The sequence below is a fragment of the Rhinolophus sinicus genome, chromosome 8 (assembly GCF_057876585.1).
Source record: "Rhinolophus sinicus isolate RSI-liver-muscle chromosome 8, RSI-T2T, whole genome shotgun sequence".
In the NCBI taxonomy this organism is placed as follows: domain Eukaryota; kingdom Metazoa; phylum Chordata; class Mammalia; order Chiroptera; family Rhinolophidae; genus Rhinolophus; species Rhinolophus sinicus.
Genome location: NC_142508.1, coordinates 3,947,179 through 3,966,122, shown reverse-complemented (window position 1 = coordinate 3,966,122; position 18,944 = coordinate 3,947,179). Strand labels below are relative to the sequence as shown.

General features: G+C 50.5%; 1 protein-coding gene and 1 pseudogene across 2 annotated transcripts; both read right to left on the bottom strand.

Annotated features, from left to right (window-relative positions):
- Positions 1 to 300: 300 nt before the first annotated feature.
- Positions 301 to 1,204, bottom strand: LOC148757358 (GTPase IMAP family member 5 pseudogene; annotated as a pseudogene).
- Positions 1,205 to 2,228: 1,024 nt separating this feature from the next.
- Positions 2,229 to 10,096, bottom strand: TMEM176B (transmembrane protein 176B). Of its 2 annotated transcripts, XM_074315147.2 has the most exons (8): positions 9,941 to 10,051; positions 9,192 to 9,232; positions 6,667 to 6,856; positions 4,978 to 5,088; positions 4,565 to 4,621; positions 4,090 to 4,326; positions 3,004 to 3,123; positions 2,229 to 2,604 (listed from the first exon to the last, which is right to left on the bottom strand). In XM_074315147.2, the coding sequence occupies exons 3-8, from the start codon at positions 6,847 to 6,849 to the stop codon at positions 2,512 to 2,514; spliced, it is 801 nt and encodes a 266-aa protein (XP_074171248.2). In that variant the 5' UTR covers positions 6,850 to 6,856; positions 9,192 to 9,232; positions 9,941 to 10,051; the 3' UTR covers positions 2,229 to 2,511. The 2 variants fall into 2 exon arrangements, with proteins under 2 accessions (XP_074171248.2, XP_088655936.1); XM_088799810.1 differs by lacking the exon at positions 9,192 to 9,232 and having other exon boundaries at positions 9,941 to 10,096.
- Between the last annotated feature and the right edge of the window lie 8,848 nt (positions 10,097 to 18,944).

Below are 18,944 nucleotides of genomic sequence, written 5' to 3'. Positions count from 1 at the left end.
GTCATACTTCCTCCACCCTCTCCCACTGTCATCCTCCAAAATAATACGACTAAAACCATTTTTCACTTTATTCAGGATTCAGTGAATGTAGCAGGCATTCTCGGAACTAGCAGAAAGAACGCAGTTTATTTATTCTCACCACTTCCTTAAAGGAAGTGGTGAGAATGGGGAACTTCTGAGAGATTCAAGGATTCTTTTTTTTTCTTTTTAAGGAATATGGAGAACTCTTCATTAGCTCAAATGTCTTCAAATTCAGGGAAAAGAGACCCCCCATCTCAGATAGCTTAACAGTAAGGGAATTTATTGGCTGAAACCCAGAGAAGGGGGAGGCTCCAGCGGCTTGGGCCTGTTCTGCTTTGAAGTGTTGCCATCAACCTGAGGCTGGGAGCCCAGGGCTGCTGTTCGTGTGGAACTCTGAATCCACTCTTGGACCCTGTGGAGCCCCTTGAACACCCAGTGGCTCCCCATCCCCCTCAGGTCTCGCTTCTGCTTTTCCACCTGCGATTGCACCTGGGCCAGGTACGGCCTGCGGCCGTCCCCACGGGTGTCCCCCACACCTTCCAGGAACACCTGCGCCTCATAGAAGAGCTCGATTTTGTAGCAGGCGCCCTTGTGTTCTCTCTCCAGACTCTCCACCACAGCCATCAGCTCCGCCAACTGCGCCCCCTGCTGGTCGCTGGTGGCCTGGCTGTTGAAGGCACAGGACCTCCTCCCGCACTCCTGGACCAGGCCCTGCAGGCTGCAGTGGCGGGTGTTGGTCACGTACTTGTCCCCTAAGTCCTCCCTGTGGGTGAAGAACACGACCACGTGTTTTATGGCTCCTTCAACCTCCTCACTACCACCGTGTCTTGGGCAGTGAAGTGTCCCGGCTGTGTCACCAGCAGCAGCACACGGGGCCCTCAACAATAATTGAGAAAAATTAGAAAAACCTAGCTGTGTTTTGAGAAGGAACCGCTTTCACTTCTCTTTCTGTGCAGGCTGGATTAGCAGCAATTTAAGCCTCTAATTCTTCCAAGAAATGGCCTGCCACCAGCGGTGTGGCAAAGCACATCACGTGAGCAGTGCTGATGCGCTCCAGAGGGGCTGAGGCCCTCCCTCCCAGCACGTCCGGATCCAGTCTGTGCTCCCGAATTGCTGGGAAACACTGCGAAGGGGTTGCCACTGCTTTTTGGTACCCTCTCATCCCACCGTCCTGGGAGCACATGGCTTCCGGTCATGGCTGTATTACGTGCCCCTAAAGTCTCAATTTCCTCATAATTAAAAGGAGTAGATGGTGCCACCAGATTTCTAAGGTCCCTTCTATCTCTAGGAGTGGAGGCATGGCAGCTCCAGCCTTCCCTCCCTCTGCCTCCCCCCCTTCCCCCCCTTCCCCCCCACTTCTGTCTAAGGACTATGCCAGTGGGTGGGGAGCCCTGAGGAGAGACTGTAGGCCCTCCCCTTTAAAACTCCACTAAGGAGGCCATGCGGCACATTTCAGTAGTTCTGTGCCCCTCAGCACAGCCCCCTGCCTTGGGGTAAGGTGAGGGCTCTGAGCCAGTTCTCCCTGGGGTCTGCTAAGGAATGAAACCTACCTCACAGAGATTTCAAAGTCACAATGGAGATGCAAGGCTGCTTGCTATGTTGGAATCAGAAAAAACCCAGAATCACTATCACCTCTTAATTCTACAGACTCTAACCTGCCTTCTCACCCTTCAGAATGCTTACATCTACCTATTTATATTGTACATTTATATACGTGTAAAGAAAATGAAAAAAGTGAAAAACAAACTGATCGTATCATTTACAATGAAAGTAAAGAGTAATACGGGTGTGTATGGAAAGAGAGCCAACACTGATTATTGCAAGGAAGGAAGGAAGAGAGAGAGAGAGAGAGAAGAAAGAAAGAGGAGAGAGAAGGGGAGGGTGGGAGGAAGGGAAGGAGGGAGGGAGGGAAAAATGTTGTTCCATGTTTCACATAGTTCTGTAAATCCCACAGGTCAAGCTTCTAGATGCTGAAAAACAGTCTCAGTAGGCAAAAAGATTTTCACTTTACATTGAGTGGAAGGAAATCATAAACAGGATTTTTGCCACTTGGGATATAGCAGAATGTAATTAAATTTAGTCTTATTGGGTCCTTGTTTCCGTGTAATAAATCAGCTCTCATTTAATTCCATATGTATCAACACACACACATACACACACAAAGGCCTTTCACAACACAGCATGTGTTTAAACAAAGGGAGACCATATTCTTTTTGTTTTAAATTGTTTTTTTGTGGCTGCTTCTGTTTATTCAGCATTGGGAAAACTGTGACAATACCTGTTCATTGACTTGAGGACACTGGGATGGGAACAGTGGGTGAGGATGGTGGGGACAGGTGGGGGGGGCGGGACAGTGGCCAAAGGAGAAGCAGTTGTGAGGGGCAGGGCAGTGAGGGGCCCTGGGAGTGAATAATGCCCTCCCCACCTGCCCTGGGCTATTCTAGAGGGACATGGGAGCAGGGAGGACAGATTCAGGCGGAGTCTGGTAGCTCACAGGATGATGGCGGCCTTGGTCTTTTCCTTGGAGGGGGAGGAAGGCACTGAATTCTCCCCCAGTAGCTTCTTCTCTGACTCTTCCTCATCCTAAAAAAGACAGGAGAAATGTCATTTCTTGGGGGCAAAGGATGGGGCAGAGCTGGCCTCACAGAACTTGAAATCAGGAAAAGGAAAAAAAGATGGGAAGGAAAAGGTGAGGAACGGAGGAAGGGGGGAGCGATCAAAGATTTAGGACAGAAAGGAGGGGAAAGTTGGAAAATAAGAGTAAAGGAGGGTGTGGGGAGGCAGACAGCAGAAGTTAACCCAGGACACAGTGACAGGGTCCCATTCCCCAGACAGCGAAGGGTAGAGCCCCGCTCTAGGGAGAAGCTGTGGAAGGTCGCGCATGGCCTCTGACAAGCAGTGTTCCTGGCTCCCACGTTCCTCCCTATGCCAGGGCCTCACCAACCAGTCCGCTCTTTCTCCAGTGCCTCCCTGATGACTCACCAGGGGCCGGGAGCAGCGGCCACACAAGCTTCGGAGACCCATGGCCAGGGAAGCCAAGGACGCAATGACCAGCAGGGCACAGACAACCAGGAGCAGAATACGAATCCCTTGAAACAAGTTCTGGAGACAAAGCAAGAAAAAAACTAGTCAGGAGTCCACTCCTCTGATTCTGCTCTGCCACCTCATCATCACCCCCAGGTATCAGACCGTCCGACTAACTACTTCCCACCAAAGCAGACGGCATTTTCCAACTATGTGGGCAGCCACGGCATCCACCCCATTTGCTTGTCTGCAATGTGGCCTTGTTACCCCCTATGAAGAGGCAGGATCTATCTCTCCCCTCCTCTAGACTCTGGAAGGGTCTGTGATTGCTCTGACCAATAAGATATTGTGGAAGTGACACTATGCCAATTACAGGGGAGCCCTAAACGGGCCTGGCAGCTTCCATTCCTACCTCTTGGCGAGCTCACATAGGATGCTCCGTGTTGCAACCTAGCTGCCATGCTATGAGAAGCCCAAGCCACATGGAGAAGCCACTGTAGGCTCTCTGCCTGACAGTCCCAGTTGAGCTCCTGGTCAAGAGCTGCCAGCAAATGCCAGCCACAGGAGTGAGCCATCTTGGATACCTAGCCCCATCCAGTCCGAGGATGACTTCACCCCCCAACTGACATCTGACTGCAGCTTCATGAGAACACCCAAAGTTAGGGCTGCCCATCTGAGCCCAGTCAACCCACAGAATGTGAGAATTGCAAAAACAAAAACTGTAGGTTTAAGCCATTATAATTGAAAGTGGTGTGTTATGCAGCAAACAGATAACTGGAACACCCACACACCAGGAAAGACACATGGGTGGCCCATGATGATATCTGCTGTTAAATGTCTCTTCTTTGCCCCTCATCTCATTTATTCCAGGAATCTTCATGCCATGCGGGTCTGAGAAATGTCTTCAGCTTAAGTTAAAACCTCCTGAACCAAAGACCTAGGATAATCTGAGTTCAAAGAGTCAACCTCTCTGCCCTCCAGTGCCCAGTTCCTTAGGAACAGACGGTTGTGATGGGTCCCTGGGAGGCGGGACTCTGTTCTCACCGTCAGCATCGCGATGTAGGCTCTACACTGATCTTCCAGCCAGTTTGAATCTTGGTAACTTCTTTGCTGGTTCCAAGTGTACCAAGAGGGTGTGGTGGCAAGGGCTGCGTGATCACACACGTCAACCTCCATGAAGAGGAAGTTAACACTTTCCCACATTATGCTATCCACACAGAGGACGAGAGCAGCCATGGCCGTGGCAACGCCAGCCAAGGTGAGCAGACCTGACACGCAGCCCTAGAAGACAGAGGTTCCAGATGCAGACTCCCTCTGCTGATGGCAGAGCCATGGGGTCCTGGCCTCAACCCTGTTACCTCTTCCCTGGCTTCCTGGCCCAGGAAACCCTTCCCACCCCTCCAGGAAAGATCTCAGGACATTAAGGCCCAAAGAGGAGAAGATAGAACATGGAACAGAAAACCTGAGACCTAGGAAGGGGCAGAGGACAAGGTGGGGACAGCAGGTGCCCAAGACTCACTGAAAGTTTGCTCTGGTGTTTGTCATGGATAATGGTCCCAGCTCCTGCAGCAATAGCCTGGGAAGAGAAGACACCAGCAAAGGCCTCCCATTTACTCTCCTGAAATGATCGCCTGTCACCCTTCCTCCATCAGTTCCCAGAACAACCAGTTGCTTTGAAGCATGGTCCAAAAGACAGGCAGAGAAACAGGACTCTGCCCAGCTGCCCCGCCCTTCCCAACCTCACATTGAAGAGGAACATGGAGAGTGAAAGGGGTTTTTGCTCGCCCCCTAAGGCAGCTTCCTCATAGCAACAGGCATTTGGACTCTGGGTCTTTGGTCTCTTCCCCAAATCCCTGACTCAGACCTAAAGAGACTCTCTCCGGGCCCATAACCACTGCCTCCCACTGAGCTCATGGCCCCTTCCTTACTTACCACAGACCCTGCCCAGAAGGCGCAGCCTGAGCCACGGAGGTCAAACCATGGCCCAAGGTATAGAAACACCCCAAGAGCACAGCTCAAAGCCCCCAGCCATATCTGGGTCACCTGTAAGACAGGGTGAAAAGTCAGACCCCTTCCCACAAGCCCACATGCCCAGGAGCAGCTGTCCACCTCTTATCTAGGTGCCTTTCTCCTTTTCCTCTGCCTTGACCTCTCTACTGGAAGGTTCTATTCCCTGAACATCCATGAAGAAGTATGTCCTGGTTCTCCCCAATCCCTCTGACATACCAGGCTTTTAGCTTTCATTACTTTTTCCCAAATAGCACACTTCACCATCCCACCTGATGCCTTCCCCTTAGGAATCCCGTCTTCCTGTCCAGATGGGCCACAAAGACCGCCTTCAAGAAAGGAGTGTTGTTGGCTAACAGCCTACAGAGATCAGCTCCCTCCGAGTCCTCTCAGCTTTCACTAAGGGCACAATCTGTGAGGATGGCCACGCAGCCAAAGGTTAAGCAAGGCTGTGGTACGGGCCATTTCCACCTAACATGGAACTCCTGTCATGGGCAGTCTTAACTGCCGAGCTCCCCAGTGGGCTAGCAGAGACCTTGTCAGGCCGCCATCATGGTCTGATGTGTCCGCCTTTCCATTTCATAGGAGGTTTATACCCCAATAAACCTTTTGCATACCTAACTCCGCCTCAGCATCTGCTTCCTGCAGAATCCAATTATCACAACGTTATCAACATCACCACCTGCACGTCCTGCCAGCACCTCAGATTCGTCACATTCAAATTCCACAGCCCATCCACACGCCCAGCATCTGCGTCTCCTGACTTCCAGGGCTCCAATCTCCGGGCCATCCACACTCCAATCCTCAGCACATCCTCGGACTCCTGTCATCGCTTGGACCCCAAATCATTCGCTCCCGAGTCGTGGGGACCACATCCACAAAGGGTTTGGACTCCTCTCTTTCCTCATCATTTCTGCCGTCACCCCGAAGGTGCAGCCCTCCACACTTTTTACCTGGACAGCTCCTGGCTGTGAGGGAGCCTAAAGCCCTATGGAAGCTGATTCGGGACGGACTCCTCACCTTGTCACTCAAGGCTCTCAGTCTAAGCAGCCGGGAGTCCCACTCTCTTTATTCCACCAAAACTTGCCCTGTGCACTCTGGCTTCTTTGCTCCTGCCATTCTCTTAATCTGCAATGTTTTTCCTTCTTCTATCTATCTAGACCTACTTCTTCTCCATCCAAGGTCTGGTTCAGATGCCAACTCCTGCAGGATGCCTCCTGCCTCCCAAGGATGTCACCTATAATTCTAGGCATTTGTGAGGTTGCCTGATTCCTTCTGGTGATAGCCTAGGGATTCTCCCTGTAGTTTTCCCCAAGTGCCTATCCCATTGTCTTATCTGCAGGCCCTCAGTCCACTTAATTAAACGGCATTGACAGCCTCTAGCAATCTTCCACCCACCCCCCACCTCTAGCTGAGATTGTCCCCGCTGCACGAAAGGCAAGGTCCATCATTTTCCTCTCCATACAAATCTTTGTACAGAAACTTCCAAAACCTTTTCCCAAACAAGATGGGATATCAATAGCGAGTTCTCCTGGGGACTCAACCAACTTTCCTCTTTTGCATCCTATTGAAGGATGACCACCTTGCTCACCCACCTCTCCGGCCTACTCTTACCCCAATTGCCAGCTGCCCGTATCTTATCCTGGTCTTGGGAGGGCCAGTGTTCCAAGGGCAACAAATGAGCTCCTTCAGATGCGCCAACGCTGATTCCTGGTGGATGTGGATGTTGATGTGGGTGGGCGGCGCCAGCGTAGAGGCCATGTCGACCCCATTCACAGTCACCATGTTTTGGGTCATGCTGCCTCTGGGAGAGAAGATGCACAGAAGTGAGGTCTGGGAAGCAGGTGAGACAACAGGCACACACTGCATGCGTGAAGGGGGAGAAAGCAGTCTCCTTGTCAAGATCCCAAGGGGCTTCCCAGTGCAGGTATCAATGTCAGAGTGACCTCGATCTGGGATGCCAACCCAAACCGACTCTAGAGTTTTTCACCACGTATATTCTTGGGTCTCTCCCCAGAAGGGTGTGATATAGTTTGTGTGGGTCTTGTGTTGGACAAAGAAAATAATGTGAATTATTTAATTCAGTGACGCTGTGTACACAGTTGACCCTGAACAACACGGGTTTGAACTGCACAGGTCCACTTACATGCGGACTTTTTTTCAATAAACACTGTAAGTGTATTTTCTCTTCCTTATGATTTTCTTAATAGCATTTTCTTTTCTACAGCTTCCTGCATTGTAAGAATATAGCATGTAATCCATATAACATACAAAATATGTGTTAATCAATTGCTTATGCTATTGGTCAGGCTTCTGGTCAACAGGAGGCTATTAGTGGTTAAGTTGTGAGGGAGTGAGAAGTTATTTGTAGATTTTTGACTATGCAGGGGGTCAGTGCCCTTAACCCCCCCCATACATTGTTCAAGAGTCAACCATGTATTTACACATAATAGTTTCATATGGTTTTTAAAAATCAAAAGACGAAAAGGATATACCTTGAAAACCCTTCCATCTTTCTCTCCCAGCCACCTAGCTGCCTTCCAGACGAAAGCCAATGTTACCATTTTCTTACATATCCCACAATGACATTTTTTGCATACAAAAGCATGTAAAATATGATTTCTCCTCCCTTTGCCCACAAATGGCAGGATACTACACACACTATTCTGCTCAGTGATTTGTTCACAGAACCATGTTTTTAAAACAATCCTCCATCAGTCCTCACTCGTTTGTCCAGCTGCTTAGAATTCCATTGTCTGAAAGCATCATCATTTTTTTAAGCAGTGCCCTGTTGGTAGACATTTACTTTTTTCTTACAAGGTGGAATTGGCGGGTCGATGGGAATACTTGTTTGTGTTTGTAATTTCAGTAGATACTGCCCTCCATGGAGCCATCACCATGCAATTCCCATGCAGGAGCAAGGTCGAATTCCCATGGCCAGCAGAAGGTGTCACCAAACTTTGCTTGAATCTTTTTCAAATGCACATCAGGAAAATTACATTCCATTGTAGATTTGAATCAATTTTATGCCCTAAAATGCCCCCTTTTAAATGTATATCTCAACAAGTTTTGACAAATTTGTACAACCACAACTACAATCAAGATATAAAATATTTTGATGTTGCAAAAAGTTCCCGAATATCCCCTCCCCCAGGAAACCCTCCGAAGCCCTGACCCCAGGCAAGCACTGATCTGCTTTCCGTGACTATCCCAATATAGTTTCAATCCATAGTTCTCTTATGGTGAGCAAGGCTGCTCATTGTTTCAATTGTTTAAGAACCCTTCTCTTATTTCCATCTTTCGTGAGTGCTCCATTCCTATCCAGCGTCCTCCTCGCTTTACTTTGTGTGTTTTGGTCTTTATAGGAGTTCTCTGTGTATTTGAAAAATTACCATCTGTGACATGAGTTCCAAATATTTCTTTACAATCTGTGATTGATTTTTTTTATGCAATCAAAGTTTTCCATCTTTTTTTATGATATTATAATGTGGGTTTTATATCATACTTATAAAAAGACTTTCCCCTTTCACAATTATAAAATAATTCTTTCGTGTTTTCTCCTAAGTGGTTTAAGTGGTTTTAGGCTTTCCATTTTCACATGTAAATGTTGATCTATCTGGAATATACCTTGTCAGCTGGAAAATATGGATCCAAGTTGGGTTGTTTTATTTTTTAGGTGGTTAACTTCTGAAGAGTATATTCTGTCTGCGGAATATATCATCTTTCTCCCACTGATCTAAAATACTCCCCTGAGCAAAAATGAAAATGCCATAGGAATTCAGATCTATTCCACCTTTATATACTATCTATTGGTGTGTCTGATGAGTCTTGAACCATTACCACTATTTTAATTATGACTATAGAGTTTAATATTTAGTTGAGCTGTTTCCTGACATGCCCCCCTGCCGGTTTTTATTTTTCATGGTCATTTTTGCTAGATTACTGCTCCGTATGCACATTGGAATCAACTGCCTAGTTCCAAAGAAATCCTCTATAGGTAATTCTAACAGGCATTATACTTAAGTATCACTGTTTAAACCGTAATGTTATTAATCACAGTTCTAATAATGGCAGCAATAGCAGTAATCTGAAAGCCTTCCCATACACACTTTTGAGAGCAGCTCCACTCTGTCACCTACCTGGCGTCCTTTACAGTAGAAAGGACAGGTGCTCCATAGTTCTGCAGACACACAGGAGGTTCAGACTTGTTCACAGACACACGCAAGCAAGTCCAGCCAGGATGCCAACCACATCTTCCCTTGGGGCCCAGGGGTCAGCATCATGCTGCACCTCACATGTGCCTTGGGCTCCAGCTCCTCCTGAGCCCCTGGGACCTCACCCCACTCCAACCCCCAGATCAGCGCAGCCCCCGCTCGTCCTCTGCACCAGGCCACCCGCCTGGAGATGCCCATCCCACAACACCCGACTCCAGGCTGTGGGGCTCTTCCCTGCTGCCCTGGTCACTCTTCTCTGCCCAGCCCCTCCCAGTGTCCCAGGAGCTGGGTGGGCAGAGAGGGCCAGGACCCCTGCTCTACCGTGGGTCCTCTACCTCAGCCTTCACTCTCGAAGGACCGCTCACCTCCAAACCGCCTAAGCCTCAGCCACCCCACCTGGAATAAAGGCGGGAGGCACTGGTGCAGGACAGGCAGAGCCAGGCTGACATGGCCAGGCAGGTGACCCTCCTCCCTCCCCTGCCATTTCCCTAGGGTCACATCCTCTAACTCGTGGGTCCCTCCCTCCCCAGCAAATCCTATAGGAGCCAGGAATGGGAGGAGAATGGCAACCTGTAGTACAGGATGGGGGCTTTAGGGACTGGTCTGGGAGAGGGAGAGAGAGAGAGAGAGTGCCTGCCATGAGGGGCTGCGTAAGCTGTGAGGGCACAGCTTACCTGCTGTCCACTGGGAGGTGGCACCCGACAGAGCAGCGCTGGGAGAAGCTGGCCTGGAGGTCTGGCGGGTGTGTGAGAGAAGAGCAGAAGGAAGGGGTAGAGGGGTGAGGGCCTGACCTTTAGTGTCACAACTTCCCAGAAAACAGCTGGGGCCAAAGGGCCCTTCTAGGGGGTTGGTCTTGACTAGATAATCAGGCTGGCTGGGAAGGCAGAGCACACACACACTCACACACACACTCGCACACTCGTATCTACTCAGACAACACCCACACTGGTGTGGACACACACTCACAGCACAGGCAAAGCCTTGTTCAGAAAGCCCCAGCCCATGAGGGTAGGGAGAGGACAGTCCCATGTGGTTTCTCGGGGCTGCTCAGCTCCACAGCCCCCACGTCACCCACCTCGTTCCCACACTCTGCAGCTCCTCAGAGCCCAACAACCCCTGGCAGCTGGAAAACCCCAGAGAGGCCCCTTTGGCCCAGCTGGATGCTGGGAAATTGCAAACTAAAATCCAACCACTCCCCTTTCTGGCCCGCTCTCAACTCCCTGCTCCTTCTGCCCCGCTCTCAGTTCTGAGCTCCTCCCAGCCCTCCCTGCTCGCCCACACGCCCCTGGTCCCTGAGGAGAGCAGGGGAGGCAGCCCCTAGCCCAGGACACCTTTCCCAGAGATCCTTCTCACAGGACCCCTCCCCAGGGGGCCCCCAATCTTGTCCCCCATAGGCCTCTACAGTCTTGCCCCCCAGAACTTGCTGAGAGGGAGGGAGGGACCAAGCACCATGTAGAGGAAATGACTCCAGGAAGATGGCAGGATCGGAGGCCAGGTGCATCCCTGCTGGATAACAAGTCAGTCTGGCCTTTGACCTCCATCTCCACCCACAACTCAGTCCTTCACTCAGGGGGGAAAGGCTTGACCAGGCAGCGTGGGGCTGAGTGGCCACTGGTGGAGTAGGAGATATTTAGGGGCTGAGGGGTGTCTCCGGGCCCAGCTGGGGAGCAGCTGCTGCAATAGAAGCTCAATAGGCAGCGGGGACCCAGGTTCCGTCCAGTAGCCTGAGGGCCCTGGAGGACAGGTCTAGAGAAGAGCCAGGGTGGGGGCCACGATGGTGCCAGCACACTGGGAGCAGAGGGTGGAGAGGAGGGATCCGGGCACTGCTGGGACCCTGAGGCTGTGGGAGGAGGACGAGGGGACAGAGCAGATCAGAGGTGAAGGGGTGGTTCCAGGGGCTCAGCAGAGTCAGGCTGCCCTGTCAGGACACCCCTCACCCCTCCGAGGAGCTGGGGAAGCTGCTGTGTGACCAGGGGACTCCACCAGTCCCCAACCCCAGGGAAATCTGTCATAACCTGCCAACTTTTCTTCCAGACGAATGTCCATGGGCATGGGGATGGCAGATGGTGGTGAGGTGGCACCTGGGGCCCCCCAGCCCACCCCCGCGACGTGCATATCCACCAGGAGTCCACTGAGCAGATCCTCCCCCCTGCTCCCGGGACCACCTCCCAGACCCAGACGGCTGCTGGTGGCCCCACGGGTGAGCAGGGCCACAGAGGCCTCCCCAGCCTCCCTTATCAGGAAAGGAGAGACGCCTTCTCCTGCTGTGAACAATCTCGACCAGCTTCACTCTGAATAGGATGCGGAGTCAATTTGGTCTTCTTCTTAGAGACCAAGCTGCCCTGGGCTCCATTTCTCACTTTCTTCCTCACTCACCGGCCTTCTCAGTAACAGCTGTAATTTGGGTAGACTGTGGGCTAAGGGGTGACCACTGAACCTCCCAGCTGCTGGAGCCCGAGTCCTTCCTCTCCCCGTGGCCAGACCCAGCATGGGTGGCTCCCCTCTCCTCTCTCTCCTCTCCTCTCCTCCCCTCTTCCCTCTCTTCCCTTCCCCTCTCCTCTCCCTCTGTCCACCTCTCTTTCTCTCTCCTTCTCATTTATGGGGTTCTAACAGTTGATACCTAGCGTGGCAGGTCCTCAAAGTTACCCCAAGACCTGGGGACAGAAGGTTGCTCCCGGCCCAGGAATTCGGGAGCTGGATTCTTAGGCTCTTCAACTTTCAGGCGGCGCAGCTCACGCTGTGGCTGCTGAGTGGGGTCCTGGGAAGACACCTTCCTCTTCGACTCATACTCCTGCCTCCACCATGTCCAGAGGAAGGGCCATAGGGTTTGCCGGGGGGTGGGGAGGGGCAGAAGGACAACTGGTTCTGTCTGTGAGAGTTACAGAGGGAAACACAAGCAGGCAGCTGGAGGGGCTTGCGTTTCCTGAGTCACCCTGCTTCAGTCTCTCCCCAGGCTGGGCTGGCGGGAGTCACAGCCTTCATTTATGAGAAACAGGGTAGCATCGGCTGGGTGAGTTCAGGGAAGGGTAGAGGTTGACCCCAGGCCCAGAACCTGGAGGCCACCCCAAGTCTCCTGCACCATTGCACGCTGGCTCCACTGGCATTGCACACCTTCCCCCCAGGCTGGGCTCTAGGACAGACTGAAGCACCAAGGTCTCTCTGTCTCCTCTTCTCTCCAGGCTCTGCTGAGACCTCTGCTCGCCCTGGCGGCTTTCTTCATGGCCACTGCTGCCATCAGGACTGGGGCTTACCCTTTCCAGGACTACTATTTCACAGACACTATCTGTACTAGCTCCCCCTCCTGGGGTCTGCCAGGCCCCCAGCATGCTGAGTCCAGAAGTCAGCAGGCTGTGTCTGCACCTCTGCTGTGCCCATGCTGACGGTAGGTGGCAGGGGAAGGGCAACAGGACGGGGTGGGCAGGCAGAGCCCCGACAGTGGGCAACAGTAAGACTGCATCAAAGCTAGTGTCAGCTTGACTACTGTCCCCACAGAGAGTGGCAATGAACAAACAGAAACACTCCCCGTGGTTGTGGGTGTTACTGACGAGTGGGAAATGCAAACATTAAAATAATCAGAAATCAATCAATGTTGCAAATGTGTGCAGGGCAGCAAGGTGCGAATGCATGCTCTCCCTGAATCCTCTCAAATTTGGGGGTGGTCAGGAGACCCAATCGTAGCCCAAGCCTGTCACTGTTCAGATGGGGATACGGAGGCCCAATGAAGGGGTTGTTGGGTGCTGTCTGCACACAAAGTCCCCCGGGCCCCATGCACAGTGCTCCTCCTCGGCCCCTCGAGCAGCTACAGACATTGGAATGACAGGGTAGACAGTGACCCAGTGCCAGTGAGGAGGCTGGGACAGAGCACAGACAACAGTCACCGGTGCCTACAGCTTTGCTCATCTGACCCCAGGCCCTGCTCATCAGCCTTCAGGCCCTGATGTTGGGTGTCTGGGTGCCGCTGCTTCCGGCATCTCTAGTCCCCCTCTGTCTGGACTGCTGGAGCAGACTCTGACCCAAGGAAGTGAGTCCCAAACGTACCTGCCTGTATGTTTGGGGGCAGCAGGCTATGCGGTGGTCTGTCCAAAGGAGACAGGAATGGAGAGCAGATGGTTTGGGTAGGAGAGGAGGGCCCATTACAGTAGGTTCCAAGAGACATCATTCCTGTCTTTCTACCCCAGTGGTGGCCCAGCCCAGGGAGCCCCTGTCCCTGACCACGTGGCCCCCAAGCCAAAGAGCCCAGGAAGACAGGGAAGTCCACGTCCACGGTGGCACCTTGGGCTCTTTGCCTCAGGTACCAGGAGACTGATGCTGGATCTGGTTGACTCCAAAATTAAGCTGCCTTGAAGTAGAGAAACTGCATTCTCTACCCCATCAGGCTGGCTTGTCTCCTCTTCCCTGAGAAAAGAGACCAGAAGAAACTGTCGGGAGTGAGTGAAATCCAGCCGTGCCTCTCCTGAGTACGCCTGCCTGGAGCTCCTTCCGGACTGAGTATCTCTGAATCTGACTCCTGGGAGAAATGAGACTCTCCCGTGGCCCAGTTGTCCTGCCCCATGGCCCTGCCCCACCGGGCCTCTCAGTGCCTCTTGCCCATTTCTTGGGCACCATCACCATTCTTCCCCTCTTCATGTCCCCTCTTGAGCAATGAGGATAAACTCTCATGTTCTTGCTCCCAGCTTCTCGTTTAGAATTTCCCTCGGCTGGGGGAGGCAGTGGAGAAGGAGCCAGCAGCAAACCCACAGCGCTCCTTCCCTCCAACCTCCTCCCTGGGTCTAGAGTTGCTGACCCTGAAAACAAGTTCTCTTTGAGGCTGGCCTTGGACTTTGGGTCCAAATGTGGGTGCGAAGGATGAAGGGAGCTGAGACTCACCCCGCTCCCCACAATTCAGATTCAAAAGGTGAATGCTTGACAATTTGAGAACTGGATTTTTAAAATTATTTTTATTTTGACTATTTGGAAATACTAAGAAGGAGATGACATCACACCCAGATGTGACCATTTAGGGGGAAAAAATTTTTCCTAAAGATAGGACATCCAACAATATGATGAAATACAAACCCTGAATAATTGCCCCATGAAAAAATACCAAAAACTGCCAGATAAACTATGAGTCATATATTTTTAAATTCATGGCTAACCTGAATACGCCCTAATGGAAGTGGGAGCATGAGTTCAGAGAGCTGAGTCTTGAAACCAGTGTCTGCCTGTTTCAGTCTCACAAGCACCCACACTCAACGCTCCACTAGAAGGACCCAGCACATAGTTGTACTCATGGCTAAGTTTCCTTATAGCAAAGGATACACAGCAGTACCAACAAGGGAAAAAGACATCAGGTGGACACTGGAGGAACCCAGGGGTAGGCTTCCTACATTCTCCTATTGGTGAGACGGTCACACAGTAAAACATATGCAGTGTTTCTGCCCAGAGAAGCCCATTTACGTCTCAGAGCCCAGGGTTTTTATTGGCGGCTGTCACACAGGCACTCTCTCTGCCCGCACAACGACTGTAATTCAAGATTCCCAGAAGAAAAGCAGGCATCCACCTGATGTCACATTGTACAAATAGTCTAGGCAAGCTGATAGAGTGGGATTCAGTGCTCTAGACACACACAAAAAAACCTTATCAACATAGGAATGTTTCAAAAGCCAAATTCCGAGAAGACAGCCAATGGCCAACCCTGCCAGTAGGGCCTTAGAAGGAGCAGCCCTCTATGTTAAAATTTCCCTGCACACTCTCCTAGGGCATCTGCCAAACTCCTGCGACCCAGAACTACACTCAATAAGGATGCTGAAGACAGTCAACAAACCCTAGAGCCACTTAGACTGGGGCATTACTGTGAAGAACCCCGTATAAACCTGCCATTTCAGGGAACAATTGGGGGAAAACTCCACCCCATCCATCAAAGGTTATGACAAGCAAATACTTGGTGAAAAAAGGGAAATGAATACGCAAGAATATAGGCTGACTCTAACATACACTTGTGGATTCAATTCCCACTGCTTAGGTCATCCCAAAACCCTTAAAAAAGAATTTAAAGTCCTCGAGACGGCAGTGATTCTAGACATCTGTCAGAAACAAATGCAAATTCTGTCTGGAGACAGAGCTCAGGAGACGCTGGGTGGGGGACAGTGGGGGAGGGGAGGTTATGAAGGGTCAGGTCAGGCGAAGGAAGCGGATTTCTCCAGATTCAGATCGTCCAGATGCAATAAACAGAGGAAGTTGCCAAATGCTGACAGTAAAAGACCACTTCCGAGCAGAAGGGCGAACAGAGTTGACATTCATGTCTCTAAATGAAGAATGGAAAGAATTTACATTTAGTCAGGCCCTAAAAGGGCTGATTGAGAAACAGCGTAGAAGAGAAATTCATGCCATCTTCAGTGTGAGGAAGAAAGTAATTCACCAGGGTCTTTATTTCAGTGTTATCCTGCAAATATTTCTTACGACAACATGTGTTTTTTTAAAAAACTTAATGATTAACAAGTTCAAAGACAGAACCAAAACAAGAGTGAATTTAAAGTCACATGCCTGGTTCCCTGTCGGAATTCCCCCTTACAAGCCATGGAGATGTGAGTAACCCCACCACCTAGTGGCCACAAAGAGTATTCTTCAGGAGAAACTAGAAAAGAAAAAGGTCAGTTTTTCACACAACTGTTTGAAAATGACTAATGCATTATTGAACAAATATCTACTAATACTTCCTATGTGTGGGGACCCCCATGCCGCGAGCTCTGCTTAAGCCAATTGGTCAGAATCATGCTATAACAACCCCCAAACCCCAGAATTAGAGCGTAGGTGGAGGGTTTCCTACTGCTCCACTGCCTCCAGAGTTTTCTCAGTCTCATTTCATCTTCTTCAGGGACACACAATTCAAAAACCAAATATCCCAGTTCTGGGATGGAGTCAGCCCGTCAGCCCAGCTTGCCTGAGTATCCACACAGACGTTAACTTGATCTGGCCCCAATCCTGGCCCCTGAGACACAGTTCTGCTGCTTCACTGAGAAGACCTTCTACACATGCAAAAACCACGTTGACAAACACGCATGAACTAGTAAAACTGAGATACGTGGCTTACGGATGCACCATCGCATTCTACGCTACACACTCAGGTACACATATTCACCAGCCCATATGAACAAAAAGGTTTATGGAAACATTGTTCATAGTACCCTCAAACCGGAAACAAGCCTTATATCCATCCTCAACAGAATGGGTATATAAACTTGCAAACTCCCAGAGTAGAGAACAATCCACAACTAAGTTGAGCAAAATATGCAAGATACAAAAAATTACCTTCAGTAAGATTCCATTTATAGAAAATTCAAAACAGGCAAAACCCATCTGTATCCTTTAGGGACACACCCATAAATGGCAAAACACTAGTCTACAGAAAAGCAAAGAAGTGATTTGCACAACAGCCATTATATGCGTTACTTGTGGAGTGAGGGAAAGGGGGGGTCATTATTAGGTAATTGGGGGTGCTTCTGGGGCATTGAGCTGTTTTTGATTAGAGATATATGTTTGTTTTATAATTAATCATCCAACCATATTTACGTTTAATGTCCAGATGTATATATGTTATATTTTACAGTGAAAAAGAAAAGAACTCAAAATTCTAAGTTCAAAGATCTTTAGATAAATTTTCAGGATAACAGGAATGCAAAGTTCACTGGGGCGGTGTAGCAACCTGGGCAGGAGTTTACAGATTATAATCTGACTAAAAATTTAGAAATATGACCCAAATCTCAGAGGGAAAGCTAAACGACCACTTCCTTTCAGTCCTAAGTCCCTATTTTGGACTATAAATAGAGCTCAGGGTGTCCCATTACTGTGACAGACTAGGAGGCAGACACATCCCTACCAAGTACTCCAGCTGTTCCTGAGCCTCAGCAAGCTGGAAACGCAGCCCCAATATTGGGGACCACAACCTACAAGAGGAATTCACATGCCGAACAGCACTTTAAAGAAGAAGAAAATAAAACCAACATCAGCGACGCGCTTAGACTGAGAGGACATGTTCCAGAAACGTGTTGGAAGCCAGAAATAGTGGGAAGTGCAGTAAGAGAATCTGAGGCCAGGCGTAAGGACCGTACGAAATGAAGGACTGGAGTCGCTAAGTTCATAAAGGGTCACATGATTTGGAAGCCAGGCAACAGAGGAGAGGAATTTAGAAGGGTAGTGCTACTCCCAAAGGCTTCAGGGGATACATCAATGTCCCCGGGCAGCCATATCCTCATAGCGAATGGACAAATTGCCTGCCACTCACTCTGTAACAGCTAATGAGAAGGGAGCTGTGCTCGGGCCAACCGAGAGGACACGCCCTAATGCGAGGTGGGCCTTGAACTTGGACCTGGAGACCGCAGGAGCCCCTAGGCTAATAGAGGCTGGCTCCGTGGGATGTGGCCTCCAAGAGGACCGCCACCCAGAAGCCGTGCCCACCCCAGGCCATCCTCCCCTGGTGCCTCAACCCCCGCCGCCCAGCCTGACGGGGGGGCACCCAATTATACAGAACCTCCTCGGGCTGCCCCATGTCTCCATTACAGGGGAAAGAACACCACTGATCGAAGGTGGTGCAGAATTCCTCTGGGACTCCAAATCCTTCAGCTTCGTCTTGCCCATGATTCTGAAACATGATGTTTTCTGCCTGAAGCACATGGGCTGAATTTGGGTGCTCAGAATAGAACATGTGGAAACCAATTAGGTTCTGTCCTAGAAACTTGATTTATGAGCCTTCTTCCTACCAGAGCCTGTGGCCAGACCTGAAGACAAAAATAAGAGAGAAGTGCTTCAAGTTTAGTCTTGAGTTTGCAGAAGAAGTACTCATTCACGACCACCAAGACATACAGCATAGCCAGGACCCTGCTGCTTTGGGCAAGTGGCAGAGCCCCATAGCAAAAAAAGCCTTTTCTACCCTAAGTGCTCATAAATCTCCAAAGCCAAGCAAAGGCATGGGCATACTTACTAGCACATGGGCCTTTTTCTCACACACCCATCGTAGCATAGACCCCAGAGCTCTTTTCTAGAAACACACTTGGAAGGGCTGCCCACACTGATGAAGGGGGCTCAGGGCATGCCTCCTGTGGAGGAAGGTGCTCATTTGCCCGATAGGACTTGACACCACCTTGTCCCAGGGAAGCAATGACCTTCAGGAATGGCTGCAAGTTTGGGTACCAGAGAGACCCAGGTGCAAATCTTGCCACTGACTAGCTGTGCAGGTTTTGGGCTGGTGGCTATTGCAGGGTCATCGTTAGGGATAAGCAAGACTAGAGTTCCTGGCACAGGGATGCCTGGGCCTCTACCAGGGGAGGGCACAGTGGAGGGTGTTCACTCCTTATAAAACTAAGAACCTCCCATACAGAAGTGAGAGGAGAGCTGACCAGTGGCCTCTGTTTACCCCTACGTGTTACCTCCTTTAGGCTCCCTGCCTGCAGGCCCACCTCCCTTTAACAAGAACACGGCACAGACCGTTCCCCTTAGCACAGCTCGCTTGTGCGGAAATGTATAAAACAAAACTGGACTGAATCCCAGTGGGGAACAAATGAGAACAGGATAAACGCTGGTGTGTGGGGCGTGGGTTCTGATCCTGCAGAACCGCACCTCACAAAGCCCGTCCCATCGTGTCCTCTTTAAGCCCAGCCCCTCCAGGGTCTAAGATCTTGATTCTTCATCCGGCTGTTAATCTGA

What these genes read in the sequence shown, in the direction of transcription:
- TMEM176B (XM_088799810.1), bottom strand. Translation starts at nt 6,849, where the DNA reads ATGACCCAAAACATGGTGACTGTGAATGGGGTCGACATGGCCTCTACG. An exon ending in ACGGGCAGCTGGCAATTGGG is followed by an intron (nt 5,089 to 6,666) that starts GTAAGAGTAGGC and finishes CCTGTCTTACAG; the next exon opens with GTGACCCAGATATGGCTGGG. An exon ending in GCCGCTGCTCCCGGCCCCTG is followed by an intron (nt 2,605 to 3,003) that starts GTGAGTCATCAG and finishes TGTCTTTTTTAG; the next exon opens with GATGAGGAAGAGTCAGAGAA.